Source organism: Bufo gargarizans, chromosome 2 (genome assembly GCF_014858855.1).
Source record: "Bufo gargarizans isolate SCDJY-AF-19 chromosome 2, ASM1485885v1, whole genome shotgun sequence".
Taxonomy (NCBI): domain Eukaryota; kingdom Metazoa; phylum Chordata; class Amphibia; order Anura; family Bufonidae; genus Bufo; species Bufo gargarizans.
In genome coordinates this window covers 551,117,450-551,133,003 of record NC_058081.1, presented here as the reverse complement: position 1 = coordinate 551,133,003, position 15,554 = coordinate 551,117,450, and the positions used below count along the sequence as shown (strand labels likewise).

The following is a 15,554-nucleotide window of genomic DNA, read 5'->3' as shown; positions in this document are numbered from 1 at the left end:
AGCACATATACCATTTAATATGCTCAAGGCGAGCAGTAAGGGACGGGGAAGTTGCCGTGCTGCTAATGGCCCTGGGTGCGGTGAAACTGTGCCTGCTGCCAGAGCACAAGAAACACACTCATCCATGATACTTATAATTTAGAAATAATCTATTCGTAAGAAAAATGTTGGAATATTTATTTATCAATAAATAAAGTTTATAAAAAAATAAATTAAATATCTGTGACATTCAGTGTAATTTTTTTTAGCTGCTGGTGACAGTGACATTACCTGTGTTACATCTCCTGCTCCTGTATAATGTTTGTGCATCCTGAATATCTGTGACATTCAGTGTAATTGAACGCCACAGAACTGCTCGTTTGGACTTTGCAAGAGAGCACCAAACATGGGACATTCAAAGGTGAAAGAAAGTTTTATTCTCTGATGAGAAAAAAATATATCTTTGATGGTCTTGATGGTTTCCAACATTCCTGGCATGACAAGCAGATCCCACCTGAGATTTTTTCTACGCGCCACAGTGGAGGGGGCGCCATAATGGTCTGCGGTGCTTTTTCCTTCAGTGGAACAATGGAGCTTTAGGAAGTGCAAGGGCGTCAAACGACCGCTGGCTATGTCCAGATGTTGCAGAGAGCATTCCTCATGACTGAGGGCCCTCGTCTGTGTGGTAACGACTGGGTTTTTCAACAGGACAACGCTGCAGTACACAAGGCCCACAGGACAAGGGACTTCTTCCAGGAGAATAACATCACTCTTTTGGCCCATCCTGCGTGTTCCCCTGATCAATTGAGAACCTTTGGGGATGAATGGCAAGGGAAGTTTGCAAAAATGGACAACAGTTCCAGACAGTAGATGGCCTTCGTGCGGCCGTCTTCACCACTTGGAGAAATGTTCCCACTCACCTCATGGAAACGTTTGCATCAAGCATGCTGAAATGAATTTTTGAAGTGATAAACAATAACGGCGGAGCTACTCATTACTGAGTTCATGTTTGGAAGTTGGATTTTTGTTTTGGGGGGGGGGGGGGGTTTAGTTTTTTTTTGGGGAGGTGTGGTCCTAAACTTTTGATCAGCTGAAAAACAGCCTGTTTCAGTTTATTCGTTGTTTTCATTAAATTAATTGCTCAAAAAATGTTTTGTCTCACTCCCATTTCTTCTTGTTGCATGTTGAAGTTCTACTTGGAACCTTGTTAAGATCCAGCCATGCTAAATATGATTTTTTGCCATTTTTCAAGTGGTCTTAAACTTTTGATCAGGACTGTAGAATGTAAATTGGCTGCCAGATCGGGTTCTTTTATAGAACATGTCCTATTCTTGCCTGTTTAAGGGTACTTTCACAATTGCGGCAGAGGATTCCGGCAGGCAGTTCCATTGCCGGAACTACCCGCCGAATCCGTCAATACAGACGCAAACTGATGGCATTTGTCAGATGTATCCGGATGCAGATCCATCTGACAAATGCTTTGCAATACCGGATCCGTCTCTTTGGTGTCATCCGGAAAAACGGAACCAGTATACATTTTTTTTTGCATTTTTAAAGGTCTGCGCAAGCGCAGATGGGAAAGCTGGATCCGTTTTGCAGGAATACTTAATGACGGATCCGGCACTAATACATTTCAATGTAAATGAATGCCGGATCCGGCATTTCGCAAGTGATCTGTGTCTGCTGGTCACACCACTGCCTCCTCTTCCCCTGTGTAAAGTGCTGGCCAATCTCCTGTCCAAGACGCAGGCCCAGATGCCTCCCGCCCTGCACCTGGACCTTCACAATCACCATAAGCTACCACATCTGCAGTACGCCGCCCTGCAGGGTATTGCGATTGTGAGGTCACGGTTAATAGGCAACCGAGGGTTGCTCTTGGTTACTCACAGTTTATGGGTAGACCCTGGGCAGGCGTAGAGCAGTGATGGAGAGGCTGGCACAATAGTCCTCTGGGGCACTCTTAATGTATAGGGACCAGGCCTGATGTTGGGTGAGGTGCCCTGGATGTTGCAGATGTTTAATGTGACGGGGGCAAGGTCCCTTTAAGATTCGTGACGCCAGTGCCTGTAATGGTGGCACACCGATTTATAGTAGTAATAAGTGAGGAACACGATGTTGTGGTGAACCAAACTTCCTTTACTGAAAACAGTTAACTTTATACAGTCTGAATTCAGTTCCACATGGCAGCAGCAATCAATAGCAGGCTTTAACATCAATGGCAGGTACAATGTTTTTTGCAAGATACTCAGAGGGTAAAAACACTTACAGACCAGGCTGCACCCTTTCCTCAGAAATCCTGTGCACTATTCCTCAGAACTCTTGGCTGTCTCAATCCCAAGGCCCGTATGCCTTAATGCTGGCTTTATCCTTGGTAGAAAACTTCCTCAGGTATATATCCCTTGCTTTAGGTAAAAAATCCTTCTGCCCTTCAGCTCCTCTCAGGTTGGCTGGAATACTCTTCTGCTCTGCGCTTTGTGGGAACTGCAGGTTTCTCTCAGGAGGCAAACTCTTCCCTTGGTAACAATCTTCTGAGCTAACTCTGGCTCAATATGCTCAGGCAGGCTGGACTGCATCCACTAGCCTCCTGGTGGCAACTAGAAGCCTGGGCTGTCTAGCTGCATGTCAGGAGGAGGCCCTCAGCTTCTCTCTGGCTAAGGTGCACCTCTCACTTTTGTCTTTCCACAGACTCCTGACTTCACAAACTGACCTAAACATATATACTAGGGGTTCCCTAGCTCCCTCTAGTGTCTAGGATGATGAACTACACCCTAATAGGCCTGCTACACACATCACAGGAAAGAAATTAATATAAAAGCATATAGGAATACATTAAAATGGACTGTTAAATACACCGCCACTGTCCCTCAGGAGTAGGAGAACCACGTGGCCCAATTGACCCTTGTGTAGTGCCCACATTTACCTAGTGGGACACTACACATCCATTTCTGTGTCCCAGCGCAGAGTACAGATATCCATACCCCAGGCCTATGAACGCAAGAGTAAATACCCAGCCTACCCACCCACAGCCCATAACACTAAATGCGCACCTTTCCAAATTGCCCTGGAAATGTTGCCATTTAGGCTTGTGGACACTGAGGCTTTCCACAGCCGTCCCTCATTACTCAGGCCCCAGCTGCCACTATTTTGCCGGTGTGCCGTCCCCGCCTTACACCAGCATGTGTCCCGTAACATCACTTGTGCCTTGACCAATACAGGTATTGATAAGGTCCACTTAACGACTGACACATGGACAAGTGCTTTTGGCCAGGGATGCTATGTTTCCGTGACTGCACACTGGGTGAACATTGTGGAGGCTGGAAGAGAGTCGTACCCTGGGATGGCACAGGTGCTACCGATGCCAAGGATTGCGGGCCCTACTTCCATAAGGATTTTCGCCACCACCTACATTAGTGGCTGCAACTTCCCCCTTCTCTCCTCCACCACTTCCACCTCTTTATTCTCATCTTGCAGCACCAGTTAGCCATTAGTCAGTAGCTGGAAGCAGTGTAGCACTGCAGTAGGGAAGCGGCAACAGGCCGTGCTAAAACTAATTTGCTTAGGTGACAAACAGCACACCGCCACAGAGCTGTGGCAGGGTATAAGGGACCAGACTGAGCTGTGGCTCTCGCCACTCAACCTACAACCAGGCATGGTTGTGTCTGATAATGTCCGTAACTTAGTGGCGGCTTTGGAACTCGGCAAGCTCACACACATACCATGCCTAGCCCACGTGTTCAACTTAGTGGTTCAGTGATTTTTCAAAACCTACCCCCATTTGCCTGAGCAACTGGTGAAGGTGCGCCACGTGCGTGTCCATTTCCGAAAGTCATCTACAGCTGCCGCCGGTCCGACAGTTCTGCCGTAGCGCTTGCAATTGCCAGCTAACTGACTGTTGTGCGACGTGAGCACGCACTGGAACTCCACGTTCCACATGTTGGCCATGCTTTGTGAGCAGCAGAAGGCAGTAGTGGAATACCAGCTGCAACATGGTCACCGCCTTTCCAGTCAGCTTCCACTCTTCACAAGCGACGAGTGGGCATGAATGTCTGACCTCTGTGAGGTTTTATGCAACTTTGAGGAATCAACATAGATGGAGAGCGGCGATGTCGCTATTATCAGCGTAACCATCCCACTTCTGTGTCTATTGAAACACTTGCTGCTCACAATGAAGGCGGACGCTTTGCATGTGGAAGAGGTGGAAATGGGGGAAGACAGTACACAGGGTGATAGCCAGACCATAAATCACTGCAAAAGGTGCACCACAATGATTTACAACTGACAGTACTGGCTTATCCCTCAAGCTTATGTTAACTGCGACTTTAGCCAATGTATTCCTGTCAGGAACACATCAGAGCCCTTTTGCACCACTGTCAAGGTATCTCAGTGTTGCACGGGTTCCTAGCACTAGACCACCTACGGTGTGTGAACACGGTCTGAGAGGTGCTAAGATACAACTTACAGCCAAGCTCCCACATACCTCCATAGGGAAATCACTCAGGTAGTGGGAGAGATGATAAGGCTGTAAGCCCCACCTATAACAGGCCATGTGACACAGGCTACCAGGTGCAACAGAATGGTACCAGCAGTACACATTCTAAACATATCAAGAAAGCATTTTGGCCAACACCAATTGCTGGTTGTTCACCTTTCTCGACCCCCGCTACAAAGAGAACTTCTCATCTCTGATTCCTGTGGTGGAAAGGACTAGCAAAATGGTGCAATACCAGAAGGTCCTTGTGGAAAAATTGCTCCAAAAATTTCCAGCTGACAACGCTGGCGGCAGAGTACGTTGTTCCTTTGGCAACCAAGGAGGAGAGATGAGGGGAACACACAGCAGTTCCAACAGATTCAGGGCGAAACTCTCCAAGGCCTGGGACAGTTTAATGACACACCGCCAGCACCCTCACCCTGATGCGCGGCCTAGTGTCACAAGGAGGGAAACATTTTGGAAGATGGTGAATGAGTACGTACCAGACCGTGTCAGCATCCTCAATGATCCCTCTGTGCCTTACAACTATTTGGTGTCCAAGCTGGACATGAGGCACGAACTGGCACTCTACGCCTTGGAGGTTCTGGCTTGCCCTACCACCAGTGTTTTGTCAGAGCGGGTATTTAGTGCTGCTGGGGGCATAATAACTGATAAGTGCATCCGCTTGTCAACTGAAAATTCTGACAGGTTGACGCTTATCAAAATGAACAAGGCCTGGATTGCCCCTGACTTCTCTAGTCGACCAGAGGAAAGCAGCTGAACATAAATGCACTTTAAATGTGGCTTTTATGGTGTATTGAATACACTGTATTCCCATGCACCCATTCAACCACAAAAAAGGGTATATGGTTCAATCTTCCTTTTCTCGTCTTCCTCCTCCATCATATCAACATGCTTATTAGTCTGACCCTCACCACTAATGTTTTAGATGGTCAGATCAGCAGCAGACCCTCACCCATAATGTTTTAGATGGTAAGATCAGCAGCAGGAACTTGCCCCTAATGTTTTAGTGGGTCAGCTCAGCAGCAGACCCTCACCCCTAATGTTTTAGATGGTAAGATCAGCAGCAGGCCTTCGCCCCTAATGTTTTAGATGGTCACCAGCAGGCCCTTGCTCCTATTGTTTTTGAGGGTCAGATCAGCAGCAGACCCTCACCCCTAATGTTTTAGATGGTCAGATCAGCAGCAGGCACTCGCCCCTAGTGTTTTAGAGGGTCAGCTCAGCAGCAGACTCTCACCCCTAATGTTTTAGAGGGTCAGATCAGCAGCAGGCCCTCGCCCCTAATGTTTTAGATGGTCAGATCAGCAGCAGGCACTCGCCCCTAAAGTTTTAGTGGGTCAGCTCAGCAGCAGACCCTCACCCCTAATGTTTTAGATGGTAAGATCAGCAGCAGGCCCTCGCCCGTAATGTTTTAGATGGGCACCAGCAGGCCCTTGCTCCTATTGTTTTTGAGGGTCAGATCAGCAGCAGACCCTCACCCCTAATGTTTTAGATGGTCAGATCAGCAGCAGAAACTCGCCCATAGTGTTTTAGAGGGTCAGCTCAGCAGCAGACTCTCACCCCTAATGTTTTAGAGGGTCAGATCAGCAGCAGGCCCTCACCCCTAACGTTTTAGATAGTCAGATCAGCAGCAGGCACTCGCTCCTAGTGTTTTATAGGGTCAGTTCAGTAGCAGACCCTCACCCCTAATGTTTTAGATGGTAAGATCAGCAGCAGCCCCTCAGCCCTAATGTTTTAGAGGGTCACCAGCAGGCCCTTGCTCCTATTGTTTTTAAGGGTCAGATCAGCAGCAGACCCTCACCCCTAATGTTTTAGATGGTCAGATCAGCAGCAGACCCTCGCCCCTAGTGGTTTAGAGGGTCAGCTCAGCAGCAGACTCTCACCCCTAATGTTTTAGAGGGTCAGATCAGCAGCAGGCCCTCGCCCCTAACGTTTTAGATAGTCAGATCAGCAGCAGGCACTCGCTCCTAGTGTTTTATAGGGTCAGCTCAGTAGCAGACTCTCACCCCTAATGTTTTAGATGGTCAGATCAGCAGCAGGCTCTGGCCCCTAATGTTTTAGAGGGTCAAAAGCAGGCCCTTGCTCCTAATGTTTTTGAGGGTCCCCAGCAGGCCATCAATCATAATTTTTCAAGGGTGTGTATGATGCCCTCCTTTATGTGTAATACAGGGTGTATTGGAGTGCCAGTTCCTTGTAAGTTTTGGCAGCGCTTTCCTAACAATATTTCCTCTAAAATCGATTTTATCTTCGATTTTGAGCTCATTATTGTCAGTCTGTAAAATTGGCATACCACTTGGACAACATCGTTCCCAGCAGTAACCTGGAAGTCCAAGATGCATCCAGACATCCTACCCATGCGTTTCCCGAACCATTTCAGTGGTGTTTCCATCAATTTCTGATCTTTTTGTGTGAACCAGACACCCTCCCCTCTTCAGAGCAGGGGGTGCCTGGTTTAATGCTCGGGTTCTCCCATTGACTTCCATTGTGCTCAGTTGCTCTGTAGAGCACCCGAGCATCCCAAAGTGTTCTACTCGAGTTCCAGAGCACCCGACCACTTTGGTGCTCGATCAACACTACTGATTACACTTCATTCTAGAGACTGTCATTCTGACCATACCAGCGATTGTAAAATGCATTGCAAAGGGTAGCGTTAATTAACTCATCTCATTGACGTCTTCTTACCAGCTTTTAGAAGCCTTAATGAGGTGAAATACCAGGGAGCCTTAGAGGCTGCATTACATTCATAGGCCCTATTTGTGGAAGATTAATTCTAGGCAGAGCCAAGATATCTCAATCTTCTTTAAGCCATACGCACCCTGTATCCTGAAGGCCTTTTCAGCAAAGTGGTTCAGAGGGGAGAAGGGGATAGATCATAAAAGAGCTCCCATTTTTCTTATTGCAGTTTTCGTGTTTGTTTTTACAAGGTTTGGTATTCTCATCTATATTCTGTGACAATGGCTGATATATAGAACAAATAGACAGCCAGACGATTTCATTAGTATTATGGCTTTTCTTATATGACATCTTCATCTATGTGGGAATTTATAGCATTAAAAAATGAGACTGTTTTCTCCCAGAAGCAGCACCACTCTTGTTCACAAGCATGATTTGGTATTGCAGCTTCGGCCATTTCACTCAAATAGGGGCTTAAAGGGCATCTGTCACAGATTTGTACCTATGCAACTGGATGACCTGTCACTTGGTCACTTGGCAGCTGAAGGCATGTGTGTTGGTCCCATGTTCATATGTGGCTGCATTGCTGAGAAAAATGAAGTTTTAATATATGTAAATGAGCCTCTAGGAGAAACAGGAATGTTGCCATTACACCTAGAGTCTCCACTTGCTCTACAACTGCCACACCCTCTCCAATTTGATTGACAGAGCTAGGCACCTGTCCTTGTCAATCAAAGTTCGGAGGGTGTGGCAGTTTCAGAGAATCTGGATGCTCTAAGTAAAAGGCAACATCCCTGTTGCTCCTAGAGGCTCATTTGCATATTTTAAAACATAATTTTTCTGAGCAATGTGGGCAGAAATAAACATGAGACTAACACAGATGACTTCAGCTGCCAATTGCACATGTAACAGGTCATCTAGTTGCATAGGTACAAGTCTGACACAGATGCCCTTTAAGTGCAATACCAGACAAGATCAGAGTGAAAAAAGCTATCTTAAAGACTATGTACACCTTTGAGGGCAGATTTTTATTTTTTTTTGCATTCTACTCATTTTGGGCTAAAATAATTTTTTCAATTGAGCCGTTCTGTCACAAAGGGTTAACTGTTTGTCTAGGTACTTTTTACTTTCATTTTGTGTCAGTCATCTTATAAACTTTATCTCTAAGGTACTATAAGGTCATAAACACTTATTAAAGCGACATGCATATCAGTTAGATAAGAATCCAGTTATAATGAGTGTTTATAATGTCAGAGATCAAATATAAGGAGCCCATCAGCTGAGCTGCATGATGGAACAGAGTGAAAATTCAGATCCTGCTATTAGAGAAACTCAGGGCTGCACACAGACAGCGGTATTTTTTTTTTTATAAAGACCAATTGAAAAAAATATTTTTAGCTCAAAATGAGTACAAAGCAATAATAATAAAAAAAAATGCCCCCAATGGTGCACATAGCCTTTAAGCAATCCCTTAAAATCTGTCAGTAATCCTAGATGGCTCAAGTCACATTACCTAGGAATGTATACTGTACTTATCATTCATTATGTGACACAAGAAACATTAACATTAATAATAGTTTTGACATAGTAGAGCAATACAGAAATCTAAGCTACACCAAAAGGGTGCAGCTCTATGGGACTTTCATTCTAGTGTCCAGGGGGGATCATAAATCTTTAATGATTATAGTACAGATTCACAGCCCGTGCACATGGGTGGCACTGTTATTGAAAAAAAAATAGAACTTTTTTTTCTTATGTTATACAATCAAAGGGTTTTGGGGTTTTAGATATTGAATACCTATCCTCAGAGTAGATCATCAATATTTGAACGGTGGCGGTCTGACAACTCCATTGACCAACTGTTCTCAGTATTGGAAAAAAAAAAAAAAAACTAAGTGGATAGAGTCAGACACAGAAGCTCTGCTCACTGTGTAGTGGCTGTTCCAGTTACTGCAGCTCATCTGAATGGTGGCTCTCTCACGTACTGGCTGACACCTGTGTATGCTGGTTGCTTGGGGCTGCATGGTGGCTGAGGTGTTGTGTGTGAAAAGGGTCTTTGTATCACAGTGCAGTTCTGTCACTCCTTGTTGTTGTGTAGGCTGCCTGTAACCTCGTACTGACTACAGTTATCCTGTGTATGCTGTTTGTCGCTTGGGGCGTGTTGGCTGCAGCATTCTGTGACTGGTGTGAACTGACACTTGTGATTGCATGTTTTATGCTTCGGGTTATACCTGGTTCTAGTGGAGTTAACATTCCCTGGTCTGTTCCTGGGTGTGGCTTATCAGGTGCCCTCATTATTGCAGCTATTTCTGCCTGTGAGCTGTGGGGCTTGGGGTCTGTTCTGTCTTGTGCCTTGCTGGGTGTAGCCCCTTGCTGCTGACCCAGCATTCTGTTGGTCCCTGGTCTGAAGCTGCCTGTGTCCTGTTTGCATGACATTCCAGAGGTCTGGAACGTGACACCTGTGTGTCGATGTTGACTACTCTACTTTATTGACTGTCTGACACCTGTTTTTCAACTTCTGGCTCTGACCCTTAGCCACATTTCTGACCATGCTACTGTCTCATCCTCTGGCCTTTTGCATCCTTACCACCCTCCTGGTGATGACTCAATTGTTGATTATGTTACACTGTATCAGCACTACTGCCATTAGGCCTCATGCACACGACCGTATGTATTTTGCGGTCTGCAAAAAATGGATCCGCAGAAAGTACAGATGAAGTCCGTGTGCATTCTGTATTTTGCGGACCAGAACAACTGGCCACTGATAGAACAGTACTATCCTTGTCCGTAATGCGGACAATATTAGGACACATGTCCAGGACACATGTCCCACCAGTTCCTCCCTAGCTACACCCCTTGGTGGTTTCAAAACATATTGGTTGAAAGGGTATTGCCCATATTCCTGATTGAAGGAACAGTTATATATATATGGCAGTTGTTGTCCTTCTTCGATTCCTCCTCTCCCCTCCATAACAACTACAGTTTGTCAAATCATTTTAGCTATATCGTAGCTTTTTCTGGTATGTTTGACATTATTTGCTATAATGAATGCTTTTAGACATAAAAACCTGCTGCAATATAGTAAGGAAAATAATTATGGACTATATACTGAGGAGAGTGATTGATGTTACTATACCATATACATATCCCATTCTATGCCCTGGATAAAAGACTTCAATTATCAATGTGATCCTTGATTGTCTATGATTATTGCTGGGCTGGAGATATGAAATGCAAGTGAGAGGCAGCATAAATAAGGCCACAGTCAGAGGATACCATTACCATCATCTTGGTAGTCCTGATGGAAAAATTCACACAGATTAGTTGTAATAAACTTACCTGTCCGGGCTCCAGCAGCACTATCCTGAGCCCTTGGTATAGCCGCGTTGGGAGAGATGCGCTCCTGAGCCACCCCTCGCAACTGCTTCCTTAGTAACAAGATGCAATACTTTGTTTTTCCCTCAGTGTACGTGTTTGGGGGGAGATTAGCAGTGGGCTGATTAGATCATCTGTTCTGTTAATGTTTTTCTGACTAATAGAGTGCTGAGTCATGGACCTACAGTTTCAGGTTCTGATCCAGGGACTCCTGGCCATACAACATTGCCAGTGATAGTCTTGTTTGGCTCACTAACTAGGTTCTTTGTTCCCTGTTCTGGCATTTGCGTACTGATTCCTCTATGCTTCTGACCCGGCTTGTCCTCTGACCAGTCTCTGTCTCTTATTTGGAAGCTTTTTTGGAGCTTCTATGGTTCTGACCCATTTCCATACAGTCGTTATGTTTGTTGGTGTTTGTCTGTCTCTGCACTTATTTAGAGTAGGGACTGTCGTCCAGTTGCAGTTCTGCCAAGTAGGACTTATACTGCAAGTAGGTATGGAAAGCAGGCTTGGTTCTAGGTTAGGGGTCACTGTCCTTGTCTGTCCCTACCTACAAATGTTACATTAGTTTACTTTGTTTTTTGAAAAGCAAGACAATAAAAAAAATATGAGAAAAAGGGTGACTCGTGGATGGCCGGAAAATCTATTCTGATTCAGTGAACTTACCTTCATAGAAAAAAAAATTGTGTTAGCATAAATCAAGGTTATTTTTAAATCCCCAATCAAGGTTCTAATCTGAAATATTGAGCAGTATGGATCAGAATAAAAAGTTGTAACAAGGAACCGGCGGTGCGATCCCTCCTTGCAGCACTACCAGCGTCCCGCTGATAAAGAGGGAGGAGGAGCCGGCGTCGGACGTGGCCGGAGTCCTCATCTCCCTGGCAACAAGGGGATGGGAAGGACCCGGTGGCGCACGCTTCCTCAGCGCGACCGGCATCCTCCATCCCCTAGGCAATGAGCAGGGGCAGGAATGAGCGCCGACGGATATGAGTCGTCGCTCAGGGTTTTGGGTGGGGCTGAATGCTCAGACCGTCCGGGATGCCTACCCCCTTCCGCGGATTGAGGAGTCATTGTCATCCCTAAGTCAAGCAAAGTTCTTCTCGACTCTTGACCTGGCTAGTGGGTACTGGCATGTGCCAGTGGCCAAGAAGGGCAAAGCCAAGACGACCTTAATTCTGCCTATGGGACTCTACGAGTTCAACCGGAGGCTCTTTGTCCTCTCCAATGCTCTGGTGACATTCCAGCGATTGATGGAACACTGTCTGGGGGACCTCAACTTCGAATCAGTATTGATATACCTGGATGAATAGTAGTGTTTGGGGCCTCCTTTGAAGATCATCTCCAGAAGCTGTGACAAGTCTTGGCACGGCTACGAGACCATGGGCTCAAGATCAAGCCCAAAAAGTGCCAGCTGTTCTGACAATAGATAGAGTACTTAGGACATGTGGTCACCCAGGAGGGGGTAAACCGGCCCCCAGCAAGGTGGAGGACATTCAGAATTGGCCCCGGCCAAGTACACTACGGGAGGTACGGGCGTTCGTGGGACTGGCCAGCTACTACAGAAGGTTTATACCCAAATTTGCTCATCTGGTGGGCCCGTTAAATGAGTTGTTAAGAGGCACGGCTGGGGGCCGGAGAAATTTCCCATCGACTGGGAGCCCCGGCAGCAAGAGGACTTTGAAGTGGTAAAAGAGGCGCTGACCAATGCCCCGATCCTGGCTTACACACTGTTTGATTCCCCATTCCTGCTGCATACTGATGGAAGCCTACATGGTCTTGGGGGCCGTACTATTCCAAGTCCAGGATGGACGGGAGAGAGTCATCGCCCAATGATATACGGTCCCTAAGAAAGTCAGAACGCAACCCTGATAACTATAGCTCCTTTAAACTGGAACTACTGGCACTGGTGTGGGCCATGCCCGAAAGGTTTGCAGAATATACCTGACAGGTGCAGAAGTGACCGTGATGACAGACAACAACCCATTGGCACACCTGGAGAATGCCAAGCTCGGTGCACTCGAACAAAGATGGTTGGCCCGCCTTTCTAAGTACCAATACCGCATCAAATTCCAGTCCGATAGGGAGAACGGCAACGCTGATGCACTCTTTCGAGTTCCAGTAGGACAGTCGACTCAGAGAGCCAATGAGGAGTTAGAGGACACTGAAACTCCTGACCTTGGTCGCTTACCTCTGTTCCCGGATGTGGCACATTCAATTGGGGTGGCGTCTGGAATGACCCTGGTGCTGGGGAAAATGTTGACTGATTGGGAGAGAGTCCAGAATGGCTGCCAGGATTTGTGGAAAGTGAAAGAATGAGTTCGGAGCAAGATCTGGCCTCGGCCAGAACGAGCCCGTCTGACCCCAGAGGGCCAGAAGTTGTTAAGGCAGTGGGAAAAGCTGACAATTAACCAGGGCCTCCTGTGCCAGATCATATACTTACATTCAGAGCTGCAGTACCGGCAACAGATTGTCATTTCTATGTCGTTGGGACAAGAGGCCGCCAGGGAAGCTCATGAAAAGGGAGATTATTTTGGGAGCGAAAAAACATTCAAGTGGCTCCAACGGCTGGTATAATGTCCAGATCTGGCCAATATGGTGGCCGCGGCATGTCTTAAGTGTCGATCCTGCGGGCTGAGTAAGAGTACTGAACAGCGGGCTCCTGTGCAGACCATCCGCACCTCAGCACCCCTAGAACTTTTGATTGATTATGTACAGATTGGATACTCTACTTCAGGACACTTGTACTGTCTAGTAATGACAGATCACTTTACCAAGTATGCGGTGGCTGTGCCCACCAGGGACCAAACCGCAGAGTCGGCCGCTGAAGCTGTATGTAAACATTTTATACAGGTCGTCGGGTGTCCACGAAGGATATATTCTGACCAGGGAGCATGCTTTCAGGGTACTCTAATGAACCAACTGTACCAGCTGTATGGGATTGAACGCTCCCACACCACTCCGTATCACCCACAAGGAAACGGGGCGTGCGAACACTTCAATTGCACCTTGCTTCAGATGCTGCAGACTCTGGAAGACAGTCAAAAAGCCCAGTGGCCCACGTACCTACCCGAATTGATGTGGGCCTATAACAAGAGTGTACACAATACCACCGGATACTCTCCACATATGCTCATGTTTGGAAGAGCCAGATGGGAGATTGAAGATCTCCACATGCCCAACCCGATAGAGCCTCCACCGAGAAGTACCACTGCAGGGGTGCAGGGGCACTGCCGCCAGCTGAGATCGGTCCACAAGGTTGTGGGAGAGCGCCTGGGACAGGTGGTACACCCTAACCCAAGACCAGTGCAGAAAGATGGGTATGTCCCGGGTGATCGGGTGATGGTCAAAGCCAACCGGCGTTCAGGGAAGTTGGATGGAAGGTGGGAGGCGGTTCCATAAATGGTGAAGAGAAGGGCGGACCCTTATATTCTAGTCTATGAGGTAGAGCCAGTAGGGACAGGGGGACCCTCACGAAACTTGCACCGGAATATGTTAAGATGTTGCAATTTTGATGAGCCGGTGTGCGTAGAGGGGGTGCCTCCTCACGCTCAGAGTATGGAGGAAAGTCCCTCAGATGAGGAAGAAGAAGAATAGTAGGTTGTCCCTACCCAGGTGTCCACAGAGGTGCCGGCTGTGGCAGGTTTGCCACCCAGGTCCAATGCTGAGCGGTCAACAGCTCCTCCCGTGTCAAATATGCCTGACGTCCCCAGTATTTCTGAACTACTCAATCTGAGAAGGTCAGCAAGACCCAATGCTGGTGTGCCTCCACAGCGCTATGCACAGGATGAGTTCGTATGGGGAGGGTTGCCGAGGATCCAACCTTTAGTGGGGTGGCATGTGAGATTGTGGAACAGCTCTTCCTGTATAATGTTTGTGCCTAATTGTATTGAAACTGTCATTTGGCATGCCGGGCACTAGAGGCCACTGTTTTGCAGCTACAACCAGCACACTCTGGGAATTTCATATGTAAACCAGGTGATGACTTATGCAGGGTGCTTCTGAAGAGAACCAGGACGTGTGAACTGATCTGACATGGTGGAAGCAATGTGCTGTGAGAGAATCCGATTCCATCTTGGCTTCCGGGTGTCCTGGAGTGAACAGGCACGCAAAGGAAGGACACTAGTTGTTGTCCCTTACTTGGATCCTGCTCTTTGAAAGAGAGATTGTTCCAGGAAGACCGTGTACAGCGAATGGGCAGAAGTCTGATTACTAAGCAAGGCCGCACGGTTGCTGAGAGTTTGGTGGCCATCCCGATTAAGCGGCATCCTCGGGCTCGGAACGGACACTGGTCAGTACACCTGGTTACTCATTGTCTTATACTGAGCGGCGCCTGAAGTAACAGAGACTAATCCTAGGCCTGAAAATAGTTAGATAGTTAGGGTTATATGTTTTGCTAGGCCCAACAGAACTGTTCTGTGGCGCAGTATTTTGACTTGCAGGCTCTGCTGCGTTTGTGACCATCTAGGTGTGTCCTCTTTAGCGGCACAGCACGAGTTGCAGGCTGTGCTGTGTATGCCACCAGGTTAGGCCTGTCCCTCGGACAGGGACAGTGACTGGGAGCCAGGGGCATAGCTTAGTCTGTGTATATTTATATTGTTGTGTAATTACTATTGTTAGGCCTCTTTCACACAGCCGTTGCAGAAACATGTGCGGGTGCGTTGCGGGAACACCCGCGATTTTTCAGCACAAGTGCAAAACATTGTCATGCGTTTTGCACTCGTGTGAGAAAAATCGCGCATGTTTGGTACCCAAACCTGAACTTCTTCACAGAAGTTCAGGCTTGGGATCGGTATTCTGTAGATTGTATTATTTTCCCTATAGCATGGTTATAAGGGAACATAATAGCATTCTGAATACAGAATGCATAGTTAAATAGCGCTGGAGGGGTTAAAAAAATAAAAATAAAAATTTAACTCACCTTAGTCCCTTGCTCGCGTAGCCGGCATCTCCTTCTGTCTTCATCTTATCTTTGTGTAGCAACAAGGACCTTTGGTGATGTCACAGTCATCACATGATCCATCACCATGGTAAAAGATCA

The 15,554-nt window shown here is 47.0% G+C and overlaps 1 protein-coding gene across 1 annotated transcript in view; it reads right to left on the bottom strand.

Annotated features, from left to right (window-relative positions):
• Window positions 1–14,781, bottom strand: part of C2H19orf81 (chromosome 2 C19orf81 homolog) — a 59,560-nt gene extending 44,779 nt beyond the window's left edge. The window contains exon 1 of the mRNA XM_044277518.1: window positions 14,654–14,781. Coding sequence (XP_044133453.1) covers window positions 14,654–14,781 — 128 coding nt within the window. The remainder of the gene's footprint in view (window positions 1–14,653) is intronic.
• Window positions 14,782–15,554: the final 773 nt, after the last annotated feature.